The 17,393-nt window shown below is 36.7% G+C and overlaps 1 protein-coding gene across 2 annotated transcripts in view; it reads left to right on the top strand.

The window, feature by feature from the left end:
- Nucleotides 1-16,446, top strand: part of LOC126416216 (serine/arginine-rich splicing factor 7-like) — a 43,652-nt gene extending 27,206 nt beyond the window's left edge. The window contains exons 5-6 of one of the 2 annotated variants that reach the window (XR_007575417.1): nucleotides 14,518-14,690; nucleotides 16,021-16,446. Coding sequence is in view for 1 of the 2 variants with exons in the window: in XM_050083812.1 (XP_049939769.1) it covers nucleotides 16,021-16,099 (79 nt within the window). In the remaining variant the exon portion in view is untranslated. The remainder of the gene's footprint in view (nucleotides 1-14,517; nucleotides 14,691-16,020) is intronic. The other variant, XM_050083812.1, reaches the window with a different exon arrangement.
- Nucleotides 16,447-17,393: the final 947 nt, after the last annotated feature.

Here is a 17,393-nt window from a genome sequence, read left to right on the forward strand (position 1 = left end):
TAGTAATCAAAGCATCCTCAGTCCCAGGTTCGAACCCTGCCACCACATAGATTTTGAATAAAAATCGTCAGCAATGGCAGCTGAAGAGCTCTAGCGTTACAAGTTACTCTCATTCAGTTAATGGACTTGTCATAGAGGGTGAAGGTGCAGTTATAGGTTCAGGGCACATTCTTGTCATTGAGGTGGGAAACTGCCCCTAAAGGCAGAAGAATCAGCAATGATCAATGGCATGAGGATGCAGAAGACAATGGAAACCACTGCATTAAAGACACACTATGTCTGTCCGCAGGACATGTGGTCTGAATTGAGAAAATCTGATGATGATCTCTCCATTAGAAAAAGATTCTGAACTACTACCCATTTCAGATCCCTGGGAAGGTACTGCAGAGGAGGAGGTGATCTGCGAAAAAGTTTGAATGACCAACAAAACATAACATTCTATGAGTAGGGGCATGGAATGTCAGAAGTTTGAACATGGTAGGGGAACTAGAAAATTTGAAAAGGGATATGCTAAGGCTCAATCTAGATAAAGTGGAGGTCAGTGAACCGAAATGGAAGGAAGACAAGGATTTCTGGTCAAAAGAGTGTAGGATAATCTCAATAGCTGCAGAAAATGGTGTAACAATTAGAAAGAAAGGCAGAGAGCGAGTTACTGTGAACAGTTCAGTGATACGGTTGTTCTCCTCAGAATCGGCAGCAGACCAACACCAACAACAGTAGTTCAGGTATATATGCCAGTGTTACAGGCATAGGATGAAGAGCTAGAGAAAGTATATGAGGATATTGAACAGGTAATTCAGTACATAAAGAAAGATGAAAATCTGATAGTCGTGTGGGATTAGAATGCTGTTGAAGGGGGGAGAGTGGAAGAAAATGTTAGGGGGGAATATGGACTTGATAATAGAATATGGTGCTTGCCCAGGAAAAACCCGGGAATTTTTCATTGTAGTTTTGACTGGTAAGAACTGATACAATAACAAAGAATTTTACTTTAGCCCACTACTGCAGAATAATACCACAGCAGTAAAACATAAACGAGGGGAAAAAACCAAAATGTTGCAAAGATTTGTCATTTACCATAACAAACATAGTGCACACACAGGTGTCTGCCAACAGCAAAATATACCAAAAGCTGCAGGACATATACTGAGCAATACTTAATAACAAGACACTGCTTCTGATGGCTGTGATATCACAACAGTTTACATTAAGTTTGTTTGGGCAGTTAACAGCAGACTCAGGCACATGTGCAGTTATGTCATGTATGGGCAGTACCTTCTCCTGCTTCTGGTCACTTGAAGTGCAGCTATTAACCATATCAGCAGTAGCAACAGCCAGATGCTACATGGAAAAGCTGCCAGATTCGTGCATGAGCAGAGCAGTTTGAGTTGTAATGGGGCGGGGGGGAGTCCCCATGTGACCCGTGTTTATGTTTAGTGATTTTGCTGTTTCCACTTCGTTTACAGCTCTTGTGTCAAATGGAAACAAAATGGATTTCTGTGGTCGGGAGCCATCAAGTGAATTAAAATACATTCCCATAATTATGGAAAGCTAAAATATGTTAATAGTATAAATTTTCTGATTTTATTGTATTTCCAGGCTTTTGGCAGTCGGGCATTAGTTGCCCTGCGGAACAATGAAGTTATTTCTCTGTCTTTGCTAAAGAAGTTTGGCTTTTATAAATCTTTTCCACAGAAGCAGTCAATTTATTTGATACAATATTGGCGAGTGTCAATTGTTATTTCAAGTGCACATTTTTATCTTCTGGTACACATGGTATTATGCCATAATAAAGAACCAAAATGAGATAATACAGTACTGGTACTCCAAGAAAATTTGTATCCAGGAAACCACACTGAAAATCTTAATATCAGGTTGGGGCCCACTTCTTTGTGAATCTGGACATATGAATGTTCACTTTAAGGTGAATTATGCATTTCAATATGGTTTACGAAATTCTGATGCTCTTGGAGTAATCTCAGACGTCCTGGTTCATTTATGACGTAATGTGAGATCACTTCATGCTATAACATACAAACATATGGGCTTCCTATGTCACTGTAGCTACGCACACACTGTAACGACGTTTTCTTTGGCTCTCTGACAAATGCTGAAATGAGTACTAAGAGGTTGCAGGAAAAATATTGTAAATTGTGGTTTGAAAAGTGTTACTTTCAAAGTAAATTTCTTTTTACACAAGATGAATTACGTTACATGTGCGAACGTGCTTTGAATTTATTCAATTACAGAACGTTTTTTTCTCATTTAAAACCAACCACTTAGAAGAATTTTGAACTCAGAAGACCAAAAATTTATGTCATGATTTAAAATTTTACTGGCACATTTGTCTGATGTATCTTAAAGTGGACCACAAGCAAAAGAAGACCAATATTATATATGAAAGCTTAACTTTCGTTATACCTGTACTATGTAAATTAATTTAAAACATAAATTTTTCCTGTTTGTGTGTTCGCACTACTAAAAAATGATGTTGCTATTGGCTAACTACATCATATGTCCTAAGCTCTGAATGTCTGCTATCATTGGCTGGCGAGAAAATGTGACATGAGCTACGATTGGTTTACAAAAGCACATCACAACCTTGATTTCAATGCTTCAGGAACTAACATGCTGTGCTTGGTGGAATTCAAATTTCATAATACTAAAGTATGCAGCGTATCATAATACGAAAATATGCAGTGTACATGCTGCTGTGCATCAAAGATCTTTGCAAAACGCAGTTTTTTTCTGGGGTTTGTTTTCTAAAGTGCCGGGATGTTTTATGCTGACGTATAAAACCTTAACTACTCAAAGGATTGATAAGTTTTATGGTTCCGAGGGAAAATATAGTATCACTCAACATGAAAAAAGTATTATTTTCAATCGGAGAAAAAATGTGTTTTTAACTGGGAGATCTGGAGAAAAACCGGGGAATTTTTTTTCCTTGTCCACGTATACACCCTGTAGAAACAAGAGAGGAGAAAGACTAATTGAGTTCTGCTCTAAATTTCAGCTAGTAATAGCAAATTCTCTATTCAAGAGTCACGAGGGGTGTTGGTATAATTGGAAACGACCAGGAGACAGGAAAATTTCTGTTAGATTACATCATGGTCATGCAGAGATTGCTTAATCAGATATTCGATTGTAAGTTGTACCCAGGAGCAGATATAGACTCAGATCACAATTTAGTAATGATGAAGAGCAGACAGAAGTTTGGGACAAGTCAGGAACAGTCAATGTACAATGAAATGAGATATGGAAGTACAAGGAATGACGAGATATGCTTGAAGTTCTGTGAGGCTGTAGACAATGCGATAATGAATAGCTCAGTTGGTTGTACAGTTCGAGAGGAACGAACACGTTTAAACAGGGTAAATGCAGAAGTTGGAAACAAAACTATTGATACAAGTGAGGCAACTGTGTAGAAACCATGGATAATAGGCGAAATATTTCAGCTCATCAACAAAAGGTGGTGGTACAAAAATGTTAAGGAAAATTCAGGAATACAGAAATGCAAGTCAGTTAGGAATGAAATAAATAGGAAGTGGAAGGAAGCTAAGGTGAAATGGCTTCATGAAAAATGTGAAGGAACTGAAAAAAAAAAAAAAAATTAAAAAAAATTAAAAAAAAGTTGGAAGGACGGATTCAGCATATAGAAAAAAACAGTCCGTCTGTGTCAGTGAATTTATGATAAGGCAAAGCCATTAAGGAAAGTAAACATGAAGCAGCACCAGTCGCTCAGTCTTCATTCATTGACAAGAGTTTTGAACTAACTGCAATCATTACCAAGTTATAAAAAGCTTCTACATCTGTAGAAGTATAGGCATCAGAATTTTCAAGCCCATATGCATTCAGTGTGACTTTTGCTGCTTCATGTTTTTTTGATATATGTGTACATTTTCTGTAATATGATGTCAGATCTTATGGTCGCGGAAATTGTAGTAGCAAAATAAATGCATATGTTCAAGAAGCAGGGAGTGTAGATAGTAATAGCATACACTCCAGTAGTCTTATAAATGGAGCACTGCTATATGCTACACATTTGTGTGTGTGTCGCGGAAGGTAGTGCCCGCTTAGAACAAGTAGAGTAGCGGGATGTACACTATATCGCACATGACTTTTCACTAGCAGTATCCGCAGAACTACCTTCCTCGGTGATACCTGTATTTTCCACAGTTGTGTCTGTTCATTCGGTGTCTGCTGTAACATTCAGAGATGATAATGCCAACCCTTCGTCCAAATTTGTGCCAGTTGATTTTATTTTATTTTAAGTTTCCTCATCAGGTCCAGCAGGCTGGGTGACACTCAGCATCTATGTACTAGCAGCAACGGCATTCACCGTTATTTTTTCAAGTTAGAAAGCAAGATGCTTGACTTAAGACTATGGATCTTGTTCTGTGCAATAATTTAGACCAGTTCTGTACGATGTAGAGCTCAGGTAGTGGACAGCAGTATGAAGAGAACAATTTTCTTGCAAAATTTTGTCGGTGGAATAAAAAGGAGGAGATTGGTGCCCTGAATTAATGTAAAAGTTTGGCATTCCTTGCCTCTATGTATTTTTAATTTTTTTTTTTTTTTCCATTTCTAGTTGCATGTTGAAATTTGATTTGTTCCATATCTAAAGATTTTAGTGAATCTGAATCATTTCATGTTTCCTATTTGCTTCTGCGTATGGAAGTTGTGTTTCTGTGCTTATTTATTTATTTATTTATTTATTTATTTATTTATTTACTCATCAAGTTCAGTAGCACCAAATTGAGAAGCATATCTCCAAGGTCATGGAACGTGTCAGTACATGCAATACAACATAAACGTAATAACAGATAAAAATAAATGTTCAGGGACCTTAAAAAATTCAGTCCATAAGTTTAAGTAAACACTATCAGCAATACAATAAAAATCAGCTAATTTTTCAAGGAACTCCTTGACAGAATAGGAGTGACCCATGCGGAAACTCTTCAGTTTTGATTTAAAAGCATGTTGATTACTGCGAAGACTTTTGAATTTGAGTGGCAGCTTATTGAAAATGGATGCAGCAGTGTACTGCACACCTTTTTGCACAAGAGTTAAGGAAGTCCAATCCAAATGCAGGTTTGATTTCTGCCGAGTATTAACCGAGTGAAAGTTGCTTGTTCTTGGGAATAAACTAATATTGGTAATAAGAAATGACAATAAGGAATATACATATTGAGAGGCCAGTGTCAAAATACCCAGACTCGTGAACAGAGGTCGACAAGAGGTTCATGAACTAACACAACTTATTGCCCGAACCGCCCGTTTCTGAGCCAAAAATATCCTTTTAGAATGGGAAGAGTTACCCCAAAATATAATACCATACTACAGTAGCAAATGAAAATAAATAAAGTACACTAATTTTCGTGTCGAACGATCACTCACTTCTGATACCGTTCGAATAGCAAAAATGGCAGTATTGAGTCTTTGAACAAGATCTTGAACGTGGGCTTTTACAGTAACCCATAATACTAGAGGGCATATCGTTTATATAAATAAGGAACAGGAGTGGCCCCAACACTGATCCCTGGGGCACCCCCTACTTGACAGTACCCCACTCAGACCCCACATCACAGCCATTATCAACATTGTGAATAATGACCTTTTGCTGCCTGTTGCTACAGTAAGAGGTGAACCAATTGTGAGCTACTCCCCATATTCCGTAATGGTCCAACTTCTGGAGCAATATTTTGTGATCAACACAATCAAATGCCTTAGTTAAATCAAAAAATATGCCAAGTGTTCGAAACCTTTTGTTTAACCCATCCACTACCTCACAGAGAAAAGAGAATGTAGCATTTTCAGTTGTTAAATGACTTCCAAAGTGGAACTGTACATTTGTTAGCAAATCATTTGATATAAAATGATTAATTATCCTTATATACACAGCCTTTTCAATAACTTTTGCAAACACTGATGGCATAGAAATAGGTCTAAATTATCTACATTATCCATTTATCCCTTTTTATAAAGCGGCTTTACTACTGAGTACTTTAATTGCTCAGGAAACTGACCATTCCTAAAGGAAAAATTACAAATATGGCTAAATACAGGGCTAACATGTGCAGCACAGTACTTTAATATTCTGCTAGATGCTCCATCATAATCATGAGAGACCTTAGTCTTCAGTGATTTAATTATTGACTCGATCTCCCTTTTGTCTGTATCACAAAGGAGTATTTCAGACATCAATCTTGGAAAGGCAATTGCCAAGAAAGTTATATGATTTCCTGCAGAAACTAAATTTTTATTTAATTCACCAGCAGTGCTCAGAAAATAATTGTTAAATACTGTACATATATCTGATTTATCAGTAACAGAAATATTTTTACTGCAAACTGACTTTATATCGTCAATCTTGTGCTGCTGACCAGACACTTCATTCACAACAGACCATATGGTTTTAATTTTATCCTGTGAATTAGGTATTCTATTAGCATACCACATACTCTTTGCCTTCCTGATAACTTTTTGAAGCACCTTACAATACTGTTCGTAATGGGCTACTGTAGCTTGATTGTGACTACTTCTAACATTTTGATATAATTCCCGCTTTGTTATACATGATATCCTTATCCCACAAGTCAGCCACCCAGGCTGCCCATTACTGCTGGTACCCTGTTTAGAATGTTCTAATGGAAAGCAGCTCTCAAAGAGCATGAGAAATGTGCTGAGGAAAGCATTGTATTTATCATCGATGTTATCGGCACTGTAAACATCCTGCCACTCTTGTTCCTTGACAAGGTTTAAAAAACACTCTATTGTTGTTGGATTAACTTTCCTACATAGTTTGTAATTACATGTGACCTTGGTTTGAGTACAAAAGCCTTTTAGGGTTAAAATTTGTGCATCATGGTCTGAAAGGCCATTCACGCTTTTACTAACAGAATGTCCATGTAGTAACGAAGAATGAATAAAAATATTGTCTATGGCTGTGCTACTGTTCCCCTGCACCCTAGTTGGAAAAAACACAATTTGTCAGATCATATGAATTTAGGAGATATACCAGCATCCTTTTTCTTGCACCATCATATACAAAATTTATATTGAAGTCACCACATCTAACTAGTTTCAGGTACTTCCTACAAAGTGAATCAAGAACCCTCTCCAGCTTGAGCAGAAATGGTCTGAAGTCGGAGTTAGGGGACCTATAAACAACAACAATTAGAAGTTTAGTTTTACTAAATTCAACTACCGCTGCACAACATTCAAATATCTGCTCAATGCAGTGTCGTGATACACCTACGGACTCAAATGGAATACTGTTTTTTACATACAGAGCCACTCCTCCACCCCGCAAGGAACTCCTTGAGAAACAGCCATCTAATCTGTAGCCTGGTAAAGGAAGCCTCTGATATACCAATAATTTCATAGTCAACATCTATAAGCAGTTAACTAACTTTCTCTAATATCTCTTATATTTTGATGACTATGCTAATTCCTTCTCTACTTGGAAACATTACATCCTCGGAAGGTGAGCCCTTAGTTAGAGGGACTTTCTTTAGCAGGTATACCTATCAGCTGTCTTCAATCTAAAAAAGGTGCACCTCTAACACCAACTGCTACAGGAATTTTTCCATGAGTGACACCACCACCACCCACTACCCTGTCACCTATAAGCTTAGCCAGCATCCCCTTCCCATACCTATTGAGGTGCAGGCCATGCCTAGTGAAACCCGATCTACTGATAGACCCAACTGGCACCACTGAGATGTGACCCATGCCCTGTGCCATCAGCGCCCTCTCCAACCCCACGTTAACTCGCCTAACAGCCGCATTAAGGTGAGGTCTATCATGACGCTGAAACAGTTGTATGAAATGCACATTAGTGCCAACAGTTTGAGTACCTATCTTTACCAGGTCGCCACCTACATCATATTCCCCGTCCCTATCGAGACTGTTCCCTGCTCCACCCACTATCACTACCTGATCCTCCTTCATAAAATTTCTACATAACTCGCCTATGCTGTCAGTCACCTGAGCCAACCATGCACTAGACTTCACAATGCTGGTGACCTGGTACTCGCTCCCCAACACTTCCTGTAACTGCTGGCCCACACCTATTCCGTGGGAACTACGTAGCAGCAGAACCTTCTTCTTTCTGCTAGACTTTGCGACTAACCTAGGCCTCCTGATTGCTGAGGTCTGCTGCATGTTCCCTACATCTACAGCTACACGAGGCTCCTGTCTACTCAACTCTGACAGTTGGTCATATCTATTGCGTGTACGCAAAGTAAAACTGTCTGAATACCTCCTCTTCCTAGCTGCCTCCTTGCCAACTGCCAGTTCCCATTCCCTACCACCCTTCACCCTCATGAACCTATCTAGTTCCTCCTTTGTGCATTGTAACTGCAGCTGAAGGGTACAGATCTTACGCTCCTGCTCCTCTATCAACTTATTTCTACTACAGATTCTGCATTCCCAGGAGAGGATCTCACTAAAATGACCTCTGGCTTCCCCACTGCATTCTCCCCAATGAAAAAAAAATTGAACAAATCCCACACCATAACCCACTACTCACAAACTTACGTACGACAGAGCCCACACTTCTCACTCATGGTAAAATTTTACAATTACTGAAAAAACTGTACGTCTATGTTGCCAAAATTCAGTTACACCAGTAGAACTATATAAGAACTAACAATAATGGTCTCGAAATTCTCTGCCTATTAAGAAAGCAACTACTCGTATTAATACTACTACACCACAACTAATACCAATACCAACAAATTTTCACAAAATTATTAGCTAAAACCAAAAAATTCAAATGAACACTGGAACACTAAGTGAAGTTAAAACACTAAATGAAAATGTTACTGAAATACTTCACTAGAAACAATAATAAACGTCGGTTGAAAACTAAAGCACGAAATTTACTAAACATCTTCGACACACAGAAAACTCTAAAGAAACACAGAGCGAACGATTACAGAAGTTTAAAAAGTCGTTATTTCGCCACGGCACACACACCGCTGAAAACTATTAAATGTAATATCTGTATTACAGAGCACAAATAAGTTTGTCAGTACTTAGCTTTATAACCGCTACAGCTGCAGTGCATGCCGCAAAATGTAAACACACTACTGAGGCGCGAGGCTTAGACGAATGACGCAAGCATTCTCACGAATAATAGACCACTCCAGTCAATAACACAGGAAGAAGGACTGAGATTAATGAAAAGCCACTAATAAGTTACTTTTACGGCAAATATTAACACAAATAAAACTTTAAAATATGTAAATGAAGTCTAAAATTTTATAAAATAGTAATGAGCAATTTCAACGGCAGTGCAGCACATGTGACGTCACACCAAAGATCTGTGGATGTGTATCACACAGATGACCTAAGTATGCTTAATTGTGTTGACAGCATTCTCAATTTCTTCATATCATGAAATGTATTTTACTGTTATGGTGGCAGAACATCCATTTCGTGTGTTTCACTTTGGGAAAGGTCATTGAATAGGTCATTCTGTGGTTTTCTGAGTAGTTGAATTTCTTCTTGAAAAACTCTATTTAAAGCTCATCAGACATGACTGGCCACATGATTGCCCATGGGCACCAGGGGGCTGTAATACCCCATATTCAAGAATACTAGTTCCAGGAGAATCTGTTTTGCTAAACTGGTGACATCAGTGTCGAGACAGTAACATCAAATAGTTGGAGCCATGGCTAGTACTAGCCCGTAGGTCAGACTAGCATTTTTACAGGCTAACAACACTAAATTCATTGGAAATTGAAGTGCTAAAAACATTTGTACAGTTAATTTTGAATAAAGGAAGACATAATTTGCCACAATGAGATCAAATGCATTTGGATAAGCTAATGAAGCAGGGGATGTGCTCAGTCTTGCACAATAATATACCACTTGCTCTGGCTGTTGCTGCTGTTAACAGCTTATCCTCTGTATGCGTTTGGGGTAAGGGGGTTTCAAATCTCTGAGGGCATCGTGAATTAAGTTTGCCTTGACTTAATCACTTGAGGTAAAAGGTAGGATAGGTTGTTTGGCTTTCTCCAATGAATATCTTTCCTCATTACTGCCCAATGGAACATTATTCTGTAACTTTTTATTTTTCCATTCCTTATAATTGTTTCAGTGAATGTAGGTTGCAGTAGTTATTCGGAGATGAAGAGGTTTGCTCAGAATAGAATAACATGGAGAGCTGCATCAAACCAGTCTTCGGACTGAAGAGCACAACAGCAACGTACTTTTGTCTCGTTATTAACGTGACGAGTGGCAGAGGGTCAAAACAGTGTGTTCCTACTTTAATAATAGATGGATTGGACCAAATTTTGGCTAGAGTGCACTTGATGTGAGGAATTTTATTTCATCAAAGCATATATACAAGATTAACGTACCAGTTTCTTGAGTTGTTAGTTCGACATATTTACGGACCAGTATCATTTTGCCAAACCAGTTATTGAATAATAATAGATGGATCCATTCACAGGCGGCGTGTAAATGTACTGTCGTACACAAACATGATTAATGGCAACAAATACATTTTTTGTTATATTTCTTGAATATACATTATACTCTCTTTCAAATTCTAAAGGTGGCAGGGGTAAAATACAGGGAGCGAAAGGCTATTTACAATTTGTACAGAAACCAGATGGCAGTTATAAGAGTCGAGGAGCATGAAAGGGAAGCAGTGGTTGGGAAGGGAGTGAGACAGGGTTGTAGCCTCTCCCCGATGTTATTCAATCTGTATATTGAGCAAGCAGTAAAGGAAACAGAAGAAAAATTTGGAGTAGGTATTAAAATCCAGGGAGAAGAAATAAAAACTTTGAGGTTCGCCGATGACATTGTAATTCTGTCAGAGACAGCAAAGGACTTGGAAGAGCAGTTGAACGGAATGGACAATGTCTTGAAAGGAGGATATAAGATGAACATCAACAAAAGCAAAACGAGGATAATGGAATGTAGTCAAATTAAGTCGGGTGATGCTGAGGGAATTAGATTAGGAAATGAGACACTTAAAGTAGTAAAGGAGTTTTGCTATTTGGGGAGCAAAATAACTGATGATGGTCGAAGTAGAGAGGATATAAAATGTAGACTGGCAATGGCAAGGAAAGCGTTTCTGAAGAAGAGAAATTTGTTAATGTCGAGTATAGATTTAAGTGTCAGGAAGTCGTTTCTGAAAGTATTTGTATGGAGTCTAGCCATGTATGGAAGTGAAACATGGACGATAAATAGTTTGGACAAGAAGAGAATAGAAGCTTTCGAAATGAGGTGCTACGGAAGAATGTTGAAGATAGGTGGGTAGATCACATAACTAATGAGGAGGTATTGAATAGGATTGGGGAGAAGAGAAGTTTGTGGCACAACTTGACTAGAAGAAGGGACCAGTTAGTAGGACATGTCCTGAAGCATCAAGGGATCACAAATTTAGCATTGGAGGGCAGCATGGAGGGTAAAAATCGTAGAGGGAGACCAAGAGATGAATACACTAAGCAGATTCAGAAGGATGTAGGTTGCAGTAAGTACTGGGAGATGAAGGAGCTTGCACAGGATAGATTAGCATGGAGAGCTGCATCAAACCAGTCTCAGGACTGAAGACCACAACAACAACAACAACAACATTACAACCGGGTTTAATGTTATACTATGGCAATAGCTATGTAATTACTTTCTCTTGATTATATGTGTATAATGATGTATACAGATCATGAACATTCAAATGACTTACATAAGAGTCTACAGGAAACAGCAAGCAGATCTATTATTTTGTGCCCTGGAATGAAATTTGAAGTTGACCATGTAATTCTTATGCAACTGACTATTCCTTCCTGTCCATTTCAGTGACCACGCTGTTGAAATTTTAAACCCCAGCAAATATATATTAAATAAAATTAAACCAAACCGTAGCTACATTTACTGCAAGTTATAGGTAATATTTTGCTGAAACCATAAAATAGAATCATCTTTGTTATTACTAACTACTTCAGCTGTATTTAATCCTTTGTATTTAGATTATTAGCAGTTTCATGGCACCAAGAGCCACGTTGTCAGGTAAACATTTGCATAACAATAAATTAAGAAGAAATAACAACCCAGAAAGATTCACTGAAATAATATTATTTCTAAAATTATTTTAAATTTTTAGAAAGATCTTTGTAAAGATTCTCATAGGAATGTTAAAATATTTATACTCAAGTAACTAAAACATTTGTGTTAAAAAGCTCGGAATTTGGTACCCAACATTTGTCCGTCAAAATAAAACCCTCACAAGGCAGTACATCATTGAATAAAAACAGGTGGATGCATGGATTCCAATCCATTGTAGTGTATAGGGCCTAAACATATTATACCACAGTAATAACACTGGTAAGGTGAACATATGAAAAATTATTAATAACATGCAGCTAGCTTGAAAAATTGTGGCATGGTTGCAGCAAAATGGGTGTATTCTAAATAACAGGGACAAATGCATCAAGTAAATAGCTTATAGACAGAAAAATAGAACATGAAAAACATGCTTACAACTTCTTGGAGCATGCGCAATCACAGAACAGGTACGCAAATGTACGTTGTCTTCTTACAGACGGCATCGAACTACACAACTAGCCTATGAATGGCATGTGCATGCACTGATGAGTGGGCACAACCAAATATTCATTAGTCTTCTAAGGGAACACATGAATGGTGAATGAGAACAAGGAATGTTGGGATGAAAAAAGGGACAGCCAGAGTTGCAACTAAATTGGATGTATATTCAGTCAAGAATAATCCAAAACTGGTCATCGGCTAAACAAACATCCATTTCAATTGCAGCTCTGGCTGTCTCTTTTTGCATCACAATCTAAAATGAATTGCTGCCCCACAGTACCTAACACTCTGAAGTTATGCAAGGAATATTGGGATATACAAATACAAAAACTGTTGTAAAAACATATGTAGAATATAATAGTGACAGTTGACATTTATTTTCATTAATAAGGTATCTACTTGGCACATTAGTCTAGGTTACTTAGACTACCCCCTCCCCTCCCACCTCCCGTCTTGCTGCAACCACTCCACAATTTTTCAAGCTAGCTGCACATTAGGTCTTTCCACCTTGCCTACATATCACTGTGATATAATTTTTCTAGGTCCCATCCACCATACTGGATTGGAATCCATGTATCCAACTGTTTTATTCAATGATATGCCACCTTTTGGTGAAATTTGACAAACGACAAATGTTGGTACCAAGTTCAGAGCTTTTTAGCTCTAATGTTTTAGTTTTGCACATATGCATATTTTAATATTCTCATGTGAATCTTTTCAAAAGTTTTCTAAAATATCTTAAAATAATTTTAGAAAAATTATCATTTCAGTGAATGTTTCAAGGTTGTGGCTCTTAGTGTCATGAAACAGGTAATGATGTGAAAATGAAGGATTAAATACGGCTGAAGCTGTTTATTAATACCAAAGATGATTACTCGTAGCTGTGGTTGCCCTATCTACAAGGTTGTCTACATACGATGGAAATAAGTCATACAAAAAGAAACATACACTTAAAATGAAACTTTTAGTATCAGAATCAGGTATTTATCAGAAATTACTGAATGGAGGTAAAAGTGTATCAGACAGCATTGGCACAAAGAAAGATTAATGCATAATGGTAGACAGAAAATATCTTAGGGTGTAAGAAGAGCAGGAGAAAGTTATTGCAGATGTTTTTTAATTGTATAGAAATTACTGAAATAAAAATGGAAAGGGAGTGTTCTTTTTCTTAAATCATAAAATTAGAGTAATAAGAGAGCAGAGGATAAACTACTGGTAAAGTAGGAAGAGTGGAATTCATAAGATAGCTCTACAGGCTACTTCTAAAACAAACATTCTTGTGGGAAGAAAGTAAACGTCCGTCAGTTAGTAGGATATTGAATACATGTCTCTTTATGAATACCAGTTTGTATTCTCATTGGACTAAATTAGTGTATACTTACACAGAAGTGTTTTTTTATAGTTTTAGGAGTAAGATGCTTGATTATTTTGACTGCAGCATGGTTATCTGGCACTTTTTCCCAGAGAAAAAAAATAGGTTGCTAACATTAGTTATGTTTTACTTCTTGACTTCATTATATCTTTTCGATGAAACGGTGAAGATTTACTGTTTGTTGCGTTTGAAGAATAAAGGGTTTATTATTAATAAATAATGCAAAACTATCTTTTAACATTTGGGACAAATTTGCACCTTGTAGTTTCCATGCTATTATACTGTTTTTATTTTCAGTACTTCTCTTTTCATATATTCATTGTCTTTTTTGTAATGTTAACACAGTAATGTCAAAGGATCCTATAATGGTGCTCACATTTAAAGTATTGGTGCCAGAAGCATATTGAAGTAATTTTATGTATTCTCATTGTTTTAGTTTTTCAGGTAGCACTGAATATTCAGAGATGGTGATACAAATATCAATTGACATAAAGAGAATTGAACACTTGTAATTTTTACTTACTGTAATACGTGTTCCCCCAGCTTTTCATAGCAAACTTACCAACTTGCTTCATTTACTTTAGGCTGTGTGTGTTGGTTATGGTAAAGAGATGATTACTTATCTTGACTTCTGATTGGAGTGAAGCTTCACGGCTGCTAGATGAAGACTGGAATCTGGTTTTGATTGCTTTTGATTCACTCCCTGATGCAAAGTTGATGCTGTGGTAATGTTTCTTGGTACACTGTTAAAATAATGGTAGGTATTTTCAGTTGGAAAAGTCACAGTTGAAAATATTTTAAATACAGTGACATTTATATTTGGAACATGAAACTCTAGTAGGTCAGTGCCATTACACAGAAGTATATTCTGGAGAGCGTATATTCCAGAATTTGATTTTTCCCTAGTTAGAAATCTTTTTACTAAAGTGTATTAAATAATTTTTGTAACTGTACTTAAATTTAAACTGCTGTGGAAATTACAGCAAGAAGAAGAAACAGGATTATTAATATTGGGAAGTAGTTACAGGGTTGTCATTACCAACATGATTTGTGGTTCATTTTCCAATCTATTTGTAGTTTCAGTAGTTTTTGAGGATAGGGAATTACTTTAGTGCAAATAATCTATACAGAAGTATATTTCAGCACAAAAAAGACAGTCAGAAAATGATGTATATATTGGTCACTATATTGACTGGCTGTGCTAATGTAGTTTTTGAATATTTTAGAACTTTTAACATTAGAAAAAATCCACAGAAGGCATATAACTAAAGAAAAAAACATATTTTTCTTCATATGTTGAAGGGACTATGTGCATAAATTTTCCCTAATATAATGTTACATTCAGAATTTGTGTGTCATTAATATAATTCATTCAGTTTGTGGCTATGATTTCCTTCAGAATGATTTATATACCTGATTATTTACAGAACTTTTTCTTGTTGTTTCTTCTAAAATTGTATGGTGTTGCACCTGATATATATGATAGGTAATGATAAAAAACATATTTTTGCTTCCTAAATTATTGGTTTGACTATTACAAATAAATTATTCATGCTGACTGGAAAAAGGAGCTGTAGGAGAGGTGTTTGATTTCTTCCCATGCAGTATATTCTGGAAGTAAATATCGTCATGATTAGGCCAGCAAAAATCATGATTTAGTGTTGTACGTGGTGTGGTCATTGAAGTAGATATATAACACTACTGTTATTCCTATGGCAAGTAGACGTAAATAGCTACCACAGCTCATTTGTTGCTGTCTCTTTCCGTGTGTAGAAACATAACACCATACAATTTTAAAAGACTGTTTAAAAGGTTTTTCATTATTCTCAGTAAAGTATTAGCCATACTTGTCTGCACTTAAAATTGTAAACAGTACAGTTTTAGTGGCTGCTGCATATCAACTTCTCTAATAATGGCTGAAGACATTGCTTCACAAGTGTAAGTACTAATGGAACTTTGTACTTGAGGAAACTCACAGTTCTCTTCGTTACAGCAAGCATTAGTGAATCTGAGGAATGTCACTAATTCTATGTAAACGCTGGTGTCCTAAAAGTTTTTTATTATTTTATTTTATATGTTGTGTTTAGGTCACCACAGCCTAGGAGGAGACCACCACCGTATCGATCATCGGGTGGTACACGATACAGTAGGAGGAGGCGGTATTGATTGCTGTTGCTGTTAAGAACCAAGGGACATTATTCTCTTGTTACCAAAGTAAATAATTTAGTTATTATATACAATAACATTAATAAAATAAAATTTCATCTTCACTGTAATGAGATACTGTGAATTACTTGGGTATTTAGGCACTGTAAGCATTAATGCATTGTCAGTGCTTGGTTACTTAAGTATTTCATGGCGTAACTGGAGAAATCGGATACATTGTGTATTGGATGTGAACGATGCATATTTGAGTACATATACAAATTGGTACAAAAAATACATTAGTTTGAATTGTTCATGTTTCTGATGTCTGACTTATGTGATAATAAAACTGATGAATTTACTTTTAACACTGTATAACTTAGAAACTTTTTGAGTTTGCGGTACTCTGCCATTCCTTATCCCACATCTATACTAAGTGACAGTTTCATCTTCATAGTGTACAACACTACTTTGGATTGAGAACATTGATCAGTTCATTAATAGTAACAACTATCTGTCCAGATTGCTGGCTCATGGTATAAATTTTGTGTGTTTGCATGCTGGGAAGAGCCATCAACAAAGGTAGTGTAGTGGCTAAGAGACTGGACTCACACTTTGAAGAGACATGTTTCGAAGAGCCGTCCATACATTTACATAAGTGTAATTTTGAAGTTATTGAAAGTAATGTTACAAGGCAGTAACTTTGGCATGTCATACTGACTGCTGTATCATCCAAGGTTTGGTTTTAATTTCTATTTTTCTTTTGCAGCTACCTTTCCATCAAATTCCTTACGTTAATTACATGGCAATTTAGACATGTTTTTATGAAGGTAATGAAGATCTTTGAATCTGCATAGGGATTTGTCAAAGCTTTATGTGCTTGCTGCAGAAGCAATGCCCTAATTTGTTTTGGCTGTCATTGTTATTCTGCCATAAGTTGACTAGATGCAGTTCACAACAAATTTCTTTGTAATGTAATATGTTGTCACCAGATAAGACATAAAATGCAGGACTTCTCTGAGTTACTGGGTGCGATGTGCTTTTCCTGCTTAGTTCATTGTAAACAATGTGCAGCTTGCACACTTGTGTACTATTAAATAACTTTTTGGGTGAGGTGGTTGATGGTCACAGTGAAAAATTGTTACCTAGAGGAAGCAAGCTGTCTAGAAATTGCAATCCTAAATAATACTTCTGAATATATCCAGAAACCTTTGTTTTAATGTCAGTATATTACAAGAAAAATTTGCTGAATAACAGTTACCACAAAATAGCTATGGGACTTCAAATTGAAAAATCATGAAATGAAAAGAATATT

This window comes from Schistocerca serialis, chromosome 8 (genome assembly GCF_023864345.2).
Source record: "Schistocerca serialis cubense isolate TAMUIC-IGC-003099 chromosome 8, iqSchSeri2.2, whole genome shotgun sequence".
NCBI classification, from domain to species: Eukaryota; Metazoa; Arthropoda; class Insecta; order Orthoptera; family Acrididae; genus Schistocerca; species Schistocerca serialis.